Below are 12,674 nucleotides of genomic sequence, written 5' to 3'. Positions count from 1 at the left end.
TTGGGATGTGCTTCCCCAGGATTAAGGCCAGTCCAGGCCCAGGCTCCTATGTTGAAATCTTCTCTTCCCTTTGATCCTTCCTCCCTCTATCTCCTTTATATAGTTCTCTGAATTGTCTTTTGTGCAGCACAGGCACTAAAGTGTACCTGCCCAGTGAGCCAACTGAAGGAGACAATCTTGCTGGAAACTTTTCTTTCTTGTTGGGTTAGTTTCAGACAGATCAGTGCCCTGACTCAACAGTGAGCAGCTGCCCCAGTAACAGAGTTAGCACAAGGCAGAGTGTGGAAATATGCGGCCACAGTAACCTAAACTTCCTATGGAATTGCACCTTGGGTTTGGGCAGCAAGCTGGTGATCCTAGCCCATAAACAATATTCTTGGCATAGAAAAAGAAGAAACGTGTTACCAATATGTGAAGAATTTAAACAACATAAGGACCTGGTCCTTAAGGCAGAGCAATAATGTCCAATCTCTGTTCTGTGCCTCACACTGCAAAATGTAGATTAAACTGGAGGAATTGCACAGAAAGCATAAAATGTGTAAAGAAAACATTCAGCTTTCACTTTTATCTGTATTTCCTGATGAATTTAAATATTCTATAGAATGGATTACCATGAAAATGTTGTATCACCTACTACTGCCGTTGGGATCCACATAAAAAAAATTCCAGTTTCAATAGAACATGCAATTACTTTCACAATAAAAGCCGAAGAGATCACAAAAACAACTGCATTTGTTCTGAAAGTAATTTCATTTGGAATCTACTTTTTAAAGTTATTTAAACTGTAAATGCAGTTCTACAAAATTAGTGCACCCTGTCTCGAATCAACAACCTACAACTAACTGTTTTGGTTTTGTTTTTTTTTTCCCCTGGAGTTAACCCGCTAGTTCATCAGTAGCAATTCTGAGCCCTGTTACAAAGTACCAGTAGGGAATCTGACCAGGATTAATAGTGGTACTCAGGCCTGGGATTAGGTGGTGTCTTGTTTCATGGATTTTAGGCCATCTGTTCTTCCCTCCTACATTATACTCCTGCAGAACTATAAACGCACCTCCACCTCAGGGACTATAGAAAGGAATTAGAATTCTTCTGCTTTTCATTATCACAAGATTCAGTAACTCATTTCATTGTCAGGATAATCCCCTTTTACTCTTTCTTTTGCGCTTGCAGGGTATGCCAAAATGACAAATAAAATCCCAGATGTTAGAGACCTGATGAGGTCTCCACCTTTTCTTGAGTGTTGGGTTTAAGCTACTTGGGACACGGTGTCAAATCTGACAGGACCCTGATTGCCCACACCCAATATTCATTAAGGTTTGTTAGTGATTTGTATAGCTGTCTACAAGCTGCACTTCCACCTCAATTCTCAGTGGCCATTTAAATATTTAGTTTGTCCTCTGGCTTTTACTGACAAAGAATTAATTTCCTATTGTTCAAGTGTTGGAAAGAGTTTATATTTCTTTCTAAAAGTAACAAAGGTCTTCTGGGTGTTGTAAATGGCTTGTTACTGCTGCATATTATTTTAGGTAGTCATATCTAATTTAATGTTTTATTTCCCCATGGGCTAACTTGCATATCTGCAGCATCCAAAGGCTATGACAACGCCTTAGCGGAGTTTTCTCGAGAGAGTCAGTTAACTCCAAAATTAAGTTTGGTCTTTGTGCTACACCAATTAATAGCTGCATTTAATTTTTAATATTTCTGTAAAGTATCTTAAGTATGCAGTTTCTTTCAGGTTTAGTAAAAAAATCCTTGCGATTATCATATGCTCAACTAGTGTTTATTTTTTTCCCTAATTTATATGCTGAAGTAATCATCTCTGCATATGGGACGAAGGACTGGGGAATTCTGTCTATGATCTTTGGAATATTTTATGTCCATAACTCTCTCGGCTCAGACACTGAACAGCAAGACTTCCCTCCTGTGTCCAGCAACAGCAAAATAAAGTTCCACCGACAGGCTACAGGCTTCTTGCTGTCTTTCACTCTGGGGAGAGTGCAGTCCTCAACTTCTCTCATTTATCTGCTCTTTTGGCAGGTAGGTAGTGCTAATTTCAACACCAAACCTAAACTAACTGAAATCCATATGTTTAGAACTGCATTCTGTTTACCAGTATTTGTTGCTAAAAATTATTTCAATTTTAATGGCATGTGATTGTTCTGGAGAGGGCTACATACCTCAGGTGTGATACCAGGAAATCTCAAATCTGACTGGGCACGTGGCACTTGAGAGCTCTTGCCACTTTGTAGATGATGCCACATATTTCAGAGGACAAAAATCACCGACCAAGGTCTAATGATAGTTCTTGGGAGATTTTGTCAACAGTACGAATAAGCTGCCAAAAGCGAGCTAAATGTTTGTTATTTGCTTGTATGAAATGGGCACAAGTTTTAACTTGTAACTCTAAGTCACAAAATATAAAATGACCACAGATAATTATTTTATTTAACATCAGTACGACTGCCCTTAAGGGTATCAGAAAAACTATATTGGTAGCCTCTTCTAAAGTAAAATTAGTAATATCTCTTTTTGGAAAAGGGATTTTGTTTTGGTTTGTTTTTTGCCAATACACTGCATCACATTCTACAACAGTATTACTTTACTAAAACTAAATACTTGGGATTTCACCATAAGTACAGAGATAAACATAAGTATTCTAGCAGAAATAGTAACCATGTTGTTACAAGTAACTGTTGTATTAAAACATGAAAAATGTCCAAAAAATGAAGTCCCTTGACACACTAAGGGTCTGGGGTTGTATAACAGTGCAGCAGGATATATAGAAACAGAGGTGTTTTCATTTGATCCAACTGCAACTTGAGTGTTCAACACTTAAAATTTATTTTTTTATAAGTGAAATAATTCAACTAATCAGTCCCTCTGTTTTTCAGAAGCTACATCTTTTTGCTTTCATAAGAAATTAAGAAGCAAAATTAAAACAGAAGGCCTTTAGGTTCCATGATTAAACCAGGGAAGTCTAGAGGGAAAACTGATAATAATAATAATAATAAAAAAAGCTGTATGGCAAGCTTCTTTCTTAATTTCAGCTAAAAAAATCAAAGCATTTGGCAAGGTCACGCACTTTTGTTTTCCCCCTATAAGGGAGGAAAAATGCTTACAATACATTCTTGCAAGGTTTTTTTGCTAAAATAATTCCTAGCAAACAGGATTCCTTAGAAACCAACTTCATCTCCTACATTAAAACTCATCTGGAAAGGGGTCGTTTACACTGTTTATAAAACACTGCCACATAAAATGTGTAAAAAAACATATTTCACTAAAAATAGCTTGCGTAAGTAAGGGATTAGAGTAGTTTCTACTGCTATAATTGTTCCTTTGTAGTTTTTTCCATGATGTTTTTGAACAGTGTTTTTAACCATGTTTATTAAAGTCAGCACATCAAAAAGGATCAAAGAGAAAACTAGTGAGAACCAAAGAAACCCCAAGCGTATTGTGTTGTCTCACTGGGGAGTTATGCAGATTCAAGTAAACAAGTGCAAATTGTTGAGGTTTTAATAAAAATTTTCTACAATTATTGTATCTGAAGTCATTCTATATAATAACATCTGTACAGCAGATGGTCACACTGTACAAAAGGCAAGCAATGCTCCTTTTTCTTCCTCTGTTTTAACAGTACATCTGAGATGACTACTTTTGTCATTGTGCTTAGTTTGGTTCAGCAAATAATTCGTAAAATGCAGCTGCTGCAGATGGTCACAATAGTTATTTGACTGTAAAATCAAAGACACAGTGAAGTATTTGCGTATTAGTTTCATTCTATAAAAAAAAAAAAATCTGACATTAACCCTGTTCAGCTCAAAAGGTAGATCTATAAAGCCTTTTGTAAAAAGAAAAGTAGTCAAGAACTGACGTATTTAAATACTCCTTGCTCCCAAGACACAGCTACTACACTTTTTTTAATTGTTAGCTTGCCTAATTTCTTTGCAATAATAAAACAAGTCAAGTTAGTAACTGTGGTATTATTCTAAAGCATTTGGAACACAACGTTATAATACTGTTTCCCCCCTGTTTATCTTCTTTCCTGAAGTTGTAATTTACACTTTGGTTTCTATCAATACTGTAATTTTGTATTAACAATTTTAAATAAAAATAATAAAAAATTACTAAAAGATTTTTTGACAGTTTCAATCAGTTTTGTGGAAGTGTGTCTTTTGTACTTCGTGCAACTTAAAACAATTTATTGCACCATCACAACAGCCTGCATAATCTCATGCACATCTATTTGTCTTTTTATAAAGCAAAGATAAAGCAACTTTAACTGGAGAAAAAAAAAAGTGAAAAGAGTCTGTTGATCTCTATTTGTTGTCTGGTTATGAAAGAACTAATTTCCATTTTCACTAGATTCAGCATCAGTATTGCTTTACTTAACAATGCTTGCCAGACTAGAAACATAGTGAAGATTCATGTATAGCTTGTGACACGCAAAAGAAAGCTTGGCTTCCTCAGATTGCCAGAAGAATTAAGAAACAGAACTTCGTAGCAGAATGTTTCTGAGGCTTAACGTGCAAGGCAAGGTACATCCTCCTGGGAGGATGAAAAGCTCCAGGGTAAGTGATATACACTGCTGAGTTTGCCAAACTGTTTTCGAGTCCAGTGACGGAATGGGCTCGGCTTTGATGTATCGAAGCTTGTTGTGGACACCATAATGTACCGTGGGACTGATAACGTATAAATGATAGAGGGAAAGTGATGGACGGAAAGAGGATTATTACACAGAAAGAAAACTAAAACTCTTTAAAGCACATTAGAAAGGCCTTCTACTCCGTTGCAGTGCTTTCTATGCTCGGGTTGCGATTCGATTGGAAAAGCGTGGGAATGCAGGCACTGTTCCTGCCTCTACTGCTGTTTATTTATGGATAAATCAAGAGTTTTAGGCTCCAGCACTTTCACAGGCTTTCATGTACTACGAACCTTAAATTTTTCATTTTTAACTTTTAAAACAATAAAGCAGCACTGAAACTTGCTGGCCTGAGGAGAAATATTTCTGACGAAAAAGAAATAAATCACCTCCTCACTTGGCACACAACTTGTTCCTCTCAGCTACAGACCATTTTACCTCGCAAGCTACTCTGCCAACTACCTACATCTGGCTCATCTCGACATCATGTAAATGTACCATCTTATTAATTTTATTAAAAGACTAATAAAAGAATTTATAAAGACATTCAAAATGTCTTTATTTTAAAGGAGTCTCTGGTATCCTGTTAATTGTACCCAAGGTGTAATATTTCCTCACAGCTCTGCAGTAATGAGGCTGGAGCACCCGTTTTCCCTGGGTGACTCTCAACTGTGCAAAGGAAGCATGTAAAAATTTAAAACTTCATAAGCCTGAAGGAGAATAATGGTATGATCCAATATTTACATAGTAGCATATGTCAGGGCTCTGAATAATTATTTTTCTATTTTTTTAAAAACAGTAATATAGGGTCCTAACAAGAAAATGTAGTTATAGAGTGAAAACTGTCAAAATTTTATCCTTTGAAGGATGTAGTAAATTATCAGAATACAGAATTCCAGCCAGAATTCTGTCAATAAATTAGTAAATACAAGCTTGGGGATATTAACTACAAAATTAAGCACTCTTGGGTGCTGCCTCACTGAAAGGAAAACTCAGGTAATGGAGCCTGTCAGGGATTTGCTATTTTCTGTTATGGATTTATAATGTTAGTTAGAGGAGTTCCCCTCAGTGCCCCAAGCTTTAAAATGGTTACCAGGCCACCACTTGAACAAATCAGTAGCACTTCCAACTTTCAAAAAATCTTACCTGCAGTTTTATGTCCACTTTTAATATTGAGGCTCCCAGTGAGGTTTGATAAAGAGACTAGCAAGCAAGGTTTATTGGGATGTGGGATGGTTTCCATCGAAACAACCATTTGAACGGTGTGAATGGAGATTTTCTGGAAGCAGGAAAGGGCTCGCCACAAGTTTTCTTGTACTGAATCCTTTTGCGCAGCGTTGGTGTGCGCTGCAGGCAGCAAATCCTTGGCACTGGGGCTTTTGGTCATTGAAGAGACATCCTCATCTGGAGTCATGCCAGCTGACGGAGCAGCCTCCTTCCTAGGCTCATCATCATTTCTGGTTGTGATTTTCTTCAAAAACTGGTTTATTTGATCAAGTCTGACAAAACTGAGATTTGCTTTTAAAGGTTTTGATATGTCCACATTTATGTCAGCTGTAGGAGAGAATTGGAGAAAGAAATATGAGAAGCTGTAGTGCAATTATTCAAGTAATGTAAAAATATTAGATGTTTAGTGGAGATAACATTATTTCTACCATGTTTCATTAAAAGGAGTGAATCAATGGTGAAATATAAGGAAACAATATTTTTAGGAGTAAATCTAAATTAAAACATCATGAAAACTACTATAAGCAATCTCCACCATATACAGTTTTAAAAGACGAAACATGTCCCAAAGTTGATCTTATTTCCTTGTTTTTTTCCAGGGATCACCACAGCTTTCTGAAAGACACACACTTTATTCGAGTGTGTAGGAGGGTAAATACATTAGTCCTTTTGTGTCAGAATGAAAATATACTCCACATTCTCTTGAGTTTTACATCCAGTAGAACTATTTGACTAAATTCCAAAGCCAACACTGAACATTTTCAACACATTGAAATGAGTGAATAACACGTATATTCTATTGTTTCCTACATAGCCAATATGTAGTATTTTTCAATGCATTTTCAAGATGAAATGTGAAATAAAAAGCAAATATAAAAACTGAGGTATGTTTAGATTTCTTTGTTTTCTAGGGCGATCAGATGTTCTGATGTTCTATGACTCCTTATTAAAGGATTTTGGTAGTTCCCAGAATGCTAAAAGTCTCACAGAATTTTTAGAAATCACTGCTAATATAAACAACATTGACAATAGTGATATTTTAGTAGCTGAGATGTTGCAATTACCAAGATTATTTCACAGATGGGAAGCGGGATTTTACGATTGGTTGAAACTTATTTCTGTGCTGCTATCTACCTTTTTAATCAGTACATTATACTTCATTACAGAAATCCAGTTTTAACTTAGTTTTAAAATTTTTTCACTTCAAATTCAGCTTTCACTTAGTAATGAGACAGCCACCCTGGGCAGGGGGAAAAGTTTACTTTTCACTTTGCTATTTGATTCCCATCACCTCACCTCCAAGAACCAAAAATGATTAAAATTCTGTGCATATATCTAAACTAGATTAAATGTTCACAGAAAGCAGCACTACCTAGTTTCGAGTTTCATTATAAATATATAAAGGAAACACTGTTCAAGGTTTTACACAGATTAATGAATATTTCACCAAAATTAGGACCTAGTTTCAAGTTGTTCAAGATCATATTCTACTCTTAATGCTGATACAAACTGAATGAGCTTGAATCTCCCCCTCTGTAGGTAAATTACAAATTTTTACCACAACAGTAAGGGGCTGGAGGAGCAAAGCTTCAGAGTCACTCTTAGGCACGGGTTTATACTGACTTCATTTCTAACCCCCCAAAAATATCTGCATGTTCTAAACTTCAGTTAGATAAGCTTTGGTATCTGAAAAGATAAGTCTCTCAATTATAAACTAGCACTTTCTCTAGTGCAAGATCAGTAAGAGAAACTTATTAATGGTCATGTAAGATTTGTTATAGCTGAATTAAAAAAAACCCAACAATCTTCGAAAAAAGTCTGTAGTACTCTACAAGCCACAGCTAACTGAAATTTGAGACTGAAAAACTATTCTAATTGCAACTTACAATTGTAATTAATGGGTTTTCTGAAAACATTTTCTCTTGTCGTAAGCCTTCCACACTGAACCAGTAACTGTGACAAAACACTAGCTAACACATGGATCTAGTAGAAAGCAAAGTTGGACATAAGAAGAGAGCAAGATTTTTAGGCATCCAAAACCACATTTGATGAACTTGGAAATTTTTTCAACATACTTATGTACCAATATTTTTAATTAAAGCCAAGGAATGAAAAATGCGTATCACTTTTGAAAATCTCTCCACCCTTCTTGGCACTAAAGAATACCTCAAGACTTGCCTGCCTTTTTGCACACATCATTGGTCCTCTCCTCCCTCTGAATAGAGAAAGGACAGTTCCAAATAAAGTAGAGACCCATGTGACATTATGATATTAATTTACTTATGATCCTCAAAATGAAAGGAGTGTTATTCTAATGAAATCTCTAATAAAATCACAACAAACAAACAAATAAGCAGCATCTTTAAAGAGACACAAGTTTGAAATCCAACTCACGCTAGGATTTGCATTTCTGAACCATTAAGGCACTTTCAAAACAAGTCCCTTATTGACGTAATTTTCTCCATTAGTGATCTAGCAATAAAGGAGTAACACAGAATAGATACTCTTGGTTTTGCTACATAATTAAGTTTGTAAGTTACTAAATGAGGAAAGGATGCTTATTGCGTGGTGTGACAGGTTTCACATCTAACTGCTTTGTCAAAGGCACATTTTATTGCCAACACTTTCCTATGGTAGGATAGCGTAGAAGAGGAAAAAAACCCTACAACCCGAAAACTGCTTAGACATAAATTGATAGAATAGGTGTCAAGCTAAAGCCAGAGAGTAAAGAAAAGAAAGAAAGATGCTGATTGAGAAAGATTTAAAAGGAGATTAACATGAGACCAATAGTTCTGTCTTGGAGTTCCTCAGGCCAGGGTACAGAAGACAAAGGGAGCTGGTGAAGCTCAATAGTGGAACACGCATGGCACCTGTGGTCCGAGGCCTGTGTTTCATCTCTGCTGCTAGTCATAGAATCATACAGTGGTTTGGGTTGGAAGGGACCTTAAAGATCATCTAGTTCCAACCCCCCTAGACCAACACCACCCACTAGACCAGGTTGCTCAAAGCCCCATCCAGCCTGGCCCTGACCACTTCCAGGGATGGGGCATCCATAATTTCCCCAGACAACCTGTTCCAGTGTCTCACCACCCTCACAGTGAAGAATTTCTTCCTGAGATCTAATCTAAATTTCCCCTCTTTCAGTTTAAAACCATTACACCTCACATCAAATTGCTACGCTTCCTGATAAAGTGTCCCTCCCCATCTTTCCTGTAAGCCCCCTTTAGGTACTGGAAGGTCTCCCTGGAGCCTTCTCTTCTCCAGGCTGAACAACCCCAACTCTCTCAGCCTGTCTTCATAAGATTCATGGCCCTCCTCTGGACTTACTCCAAGAGGTCCATGTCCTTCTTATGCTGGGGGCCCCAGATGGATGCAGTATTCCAGGTGGGGACTCACGAGAGTTCTCCAGGCTGAACAACCCCAACTCTCTCAGCCTGTCTTCATAAGATTCATGGCCCTCCTCTGGACTTACTCCAAGAGGTCCATGTCCTTCTTATGCTGGGGGCCCCAGATGGATGCAGTATTCCAGGTGGGGACTCACGAGAGCAGAGGGGGAAAATCACCTCCCTTGACCTGCTGGCCATGCTTCTTTTGATGTAGCCCAGGATACGGTTGGATTTCTGGGCTGCGAGTGCACATTACAGGTTATGTTTGAGCTTCCCGTCCACCAGCACCCCCAAGTTCTTCTCCTCAGGGCTGCTCTCAATCCATTCCTTTCCCAGCCTATATTTGTCCTTGGGATTGCCCCACCCCCATGCAGGACCTTGCACTTTGCCTTGTTGAACTTCACGAGGTTTGCATGGGCCTACCTCTCAAGCCTCTTCAGGTGCCCCTGGATGGCATCCTGTCCCTCAGGAGTGTTGACTGCACCACACTTGCTGAGGGTGCACTCAATCCCACTGTGCTTGTCACCAACAAACATGTTAAACAGCACTAGTCCAAAGCCATGCTTCTTTTGATGTAGCCCAGGATACGGTTGGATTTCTGGGCTGCGAGTGCACATTACAGGTTATGTTTGAGCTTCCCGTCCACCAGCACCCCCAAGTTCTTCTCCTCAGGGCTGCTCTCAATCCATTCCTTTCCCAGCCTATATTTGTCCTTGGGATTGCCCCACCCCCATGCAGGACCTTGCACTTTGCCTTGTTGAACTTCACGAGGTTTGCATGGGCCTACCTCTCAAGCCTCTTCAGGTGCCCCTGGATGGCATCCTGTCCCTCAGGAGTGTTGACTGCACCACACTTGCTGAGGGTGCACTCAATCCCACTGTGCTTGTCACCAACAAACATGTTAAACAGCACTAGTCCAAATACTGACCCCTGAGGAACACCACTCATCACTGGTCTCCACTTGGACATTGATCCATTGACCGTGACTCTGTGAGTGCAACCATCCAGCCAGTTCCTTATCCAGAGTGGTCCATCCACCAAATCCATGTCTCTCTAATTTAGAGACAAGGATGTTACATGGGACAGAATCAAATTGTTTTCACAAACACTACACTCTTCCAAGAAAGCAATAAAAAAAATGGACACTAGGACAAATGACATCCTTGTTTTCTGTTTGGAAACTGCACGTGTCACACAGAAAAATGTTGTCATGACTGATAGCTTTACAAAGGCATGTATTAAGTTACCATTATCTAGTGAACCAGCCCTGACAGAAGGTGGTGGCAGCCAGAAGCATAATTGCAGAAAATGTAACTCTGGAACCTTCATTGCAAATATTTTAACCATCTCATAATGACATAGGTTATTTTTACAACTGGGGAAAGATTATGTAAGGAGATTCTTTGGCACTTTAAGTAAAACGTGCAAAAAATAAAACCCAGTTGAGCAATCAACATGTTTTTAGTCTTTGTCCTGTTTTACACTTAGCACAGTAAAAGAAGCTTTAACATTCCTTCTAAGAAAAACATATTTAAGTGATGGAAAGAAACAGTGAAAACTGATGAAATATGAAGAGCTATTTATAGCAGTTGATGAAGATACATGTTCAGCAGCTTCTCCAGTCATGCAAAAAAGAGATATTACAATGTAAAGGGTCACCTATACAGATGCAGCTGGAATAAAATTTCTAGGGTACAAAATCCAAGTCTTTTTAGATGATTTTAAACACCTTGGGATGCACCCCCCACACACTGCAGATTCTGTACCAGTGGGGAAACACAGGCTCCTATAATTCAAACAGGTCTTTGAATTGTCCAAAATTACATCAGAATCAGGACAGGGCAAAAGACAACACAAAGCCACCGTTAACTCCTCAATTACATCGATCTCTCCTTGGCCTGCTAGTGACTGGCTACCGTAATTACACCCCAATGCTTTCTTTAGATTTAAGACACAATAGCAATAACTTATTTTACCAGGTTTTATCTATTTCTAACAAACAGATGCAAAGAAATTACCGTGCTTGTAAACAGACTGTGTTCAAGTAAGTTATTTCTGCTGTTTAAATCAGACTGAACTAGATGATATCAAAGCAATATTTTTTATTACAGCGTAGCATTTGAGTGTTGAATTTGATTTTTTTCTTTCTCTCTCTCAATTTCCTCACTACATCTCTTTAGATTACCCAGTAAATCTGTGTCTGTCAATTATTAGTTACTAATTACCCTTCACAACTTTCTGAACAGCTACTAGGAAACAGAATGATGAAATAACTATTGAGTTAAAAGGAGATTAGATAAATATAAATAAATTACACTTATTATATGCTCCCACCACACCAGGAGATGACTTAACAGCGAAAGGAAAAGAATCACGTTGCAATAATGAAATCAGAGAGGGAATTCAGGTCCCAGAGGCGATTCTACGGAGTTTATGTTAATGTACACCTTGTGGGGGACCAAAAATCAACTGGAATAGTTTCCTGAAAACTGTTTCCAGCTATTTTCTCATTTAAAAAGTTCCAACTTCACTTGACCCATTAGTCATCATATTACTTACATTTATTATGTATTTTGAAATCTATTACAAAAAACCCAATGGATTCAATATGGCCTGTTTGAACAAAATCATAACATCTATAAAAGAAAACCTATAAGCAGCACTCTGAAACTTCTGTCTGAAACAATTTCTTTCTTTGTCATTTTATTACTTAGAGCTTCAGATAAAAAATTTCAGGGTTATGAGTATTTTACCCTTGTTCTCCATAACATTCAGATTTGTACTGTGAAGATATAATTTTATTCTTTGAACTTGGGATAATGATATTACTCAAAAGGACTTTTTTTTTGGTGGGCTAAGGATGAATAAGTAACACAAAAATAACAGAGCTCCTAGCAAGTTGCTTTAGGTCAATCCCAGCTCTTGCTGAAGTCAGTGGGGCTAGTCTAATATATGCCATTACTTGATGTACACCAGGTTACTATTTCTATGACTAATAAACTACCGTAGTATACTCTTAATCTGAAAACCAGAAAGTAAACTCCATGAAAATTATTTATAAGCTTTATTTATAAGACTGGGATCTTTTCATAGAGTATGAGAAACATTGAACTGTGAGAGGGAAAAATATGGCATTTTCCAAGAATTTGTTCACTTCTCATACCCCTCATTCTGCAGTGGATGCTTTATTTCTTATAGCTAATATATAAAAGGGAAGGTCTTTCTTCCTCAGGTTGGACATGGGTCTCGCTTTCCCCTTCCCCAAGAAGGATGTTAAATATTAAGCTTCTTAATAGTACTGCTATAGAAGAAACTACTATTTGCCCTAAACTCATAGGAAGATTGAATTTCCTAGTCCTAAACGGGAGAGAAACAGACAACAGGCACGAAACATTTTATCACTAGTAATATTCTCTCTCCAG

General features: G+C 37.8%; 1 protein-coding gene across 4 annotated transcripts in view; it reads right to left on the bottom strand.

Annotated features, from left to right (window-relative positions):
• Nucleotides 1–12,674, bottom strand: part of VPS13B (vacuolar protein sorting 13 homolog B (yeast)) — a 461,850-nt gene that overhangs the window by 94,337 nt on the left and 354,839 nt on the right. For all 4 annotated transcript variants that reach the window (XM_014965404.1, XM_014965406.1, XM_014965405.1 and 1 more), the window contains exon 35: nucleotides 5,786–6,193. In XM_014965404.1, the coding sequence (XP_014820890.1) occupies nucleotides 5,786–6,193 (408 nt within the window). The remainder of the gene's footprint in view (nucleotides 1–5,785; nucleotides 6,194–12,674) is intronic.

This window comes from Calidris pugnax, unplaced genomic scaffold (genome assembly GCF_001431845.1).
Source record: "Calidris pugnax isolate Ruff unplaced genomic scaffold, ASM143184v1 scaffold41, whole genome shotgun sequence".
Taxonomy (NCBI): Eukaryota; Metazoa; Chordata; class Aves; order Charadriiformes; family Scolopacidae; genus Calidris; species Calidris pugnax.
Note: the sequence above shows the minus strand (reverse complement) of the source record. Positions and strands in the feature narration are given on the sequence as shown.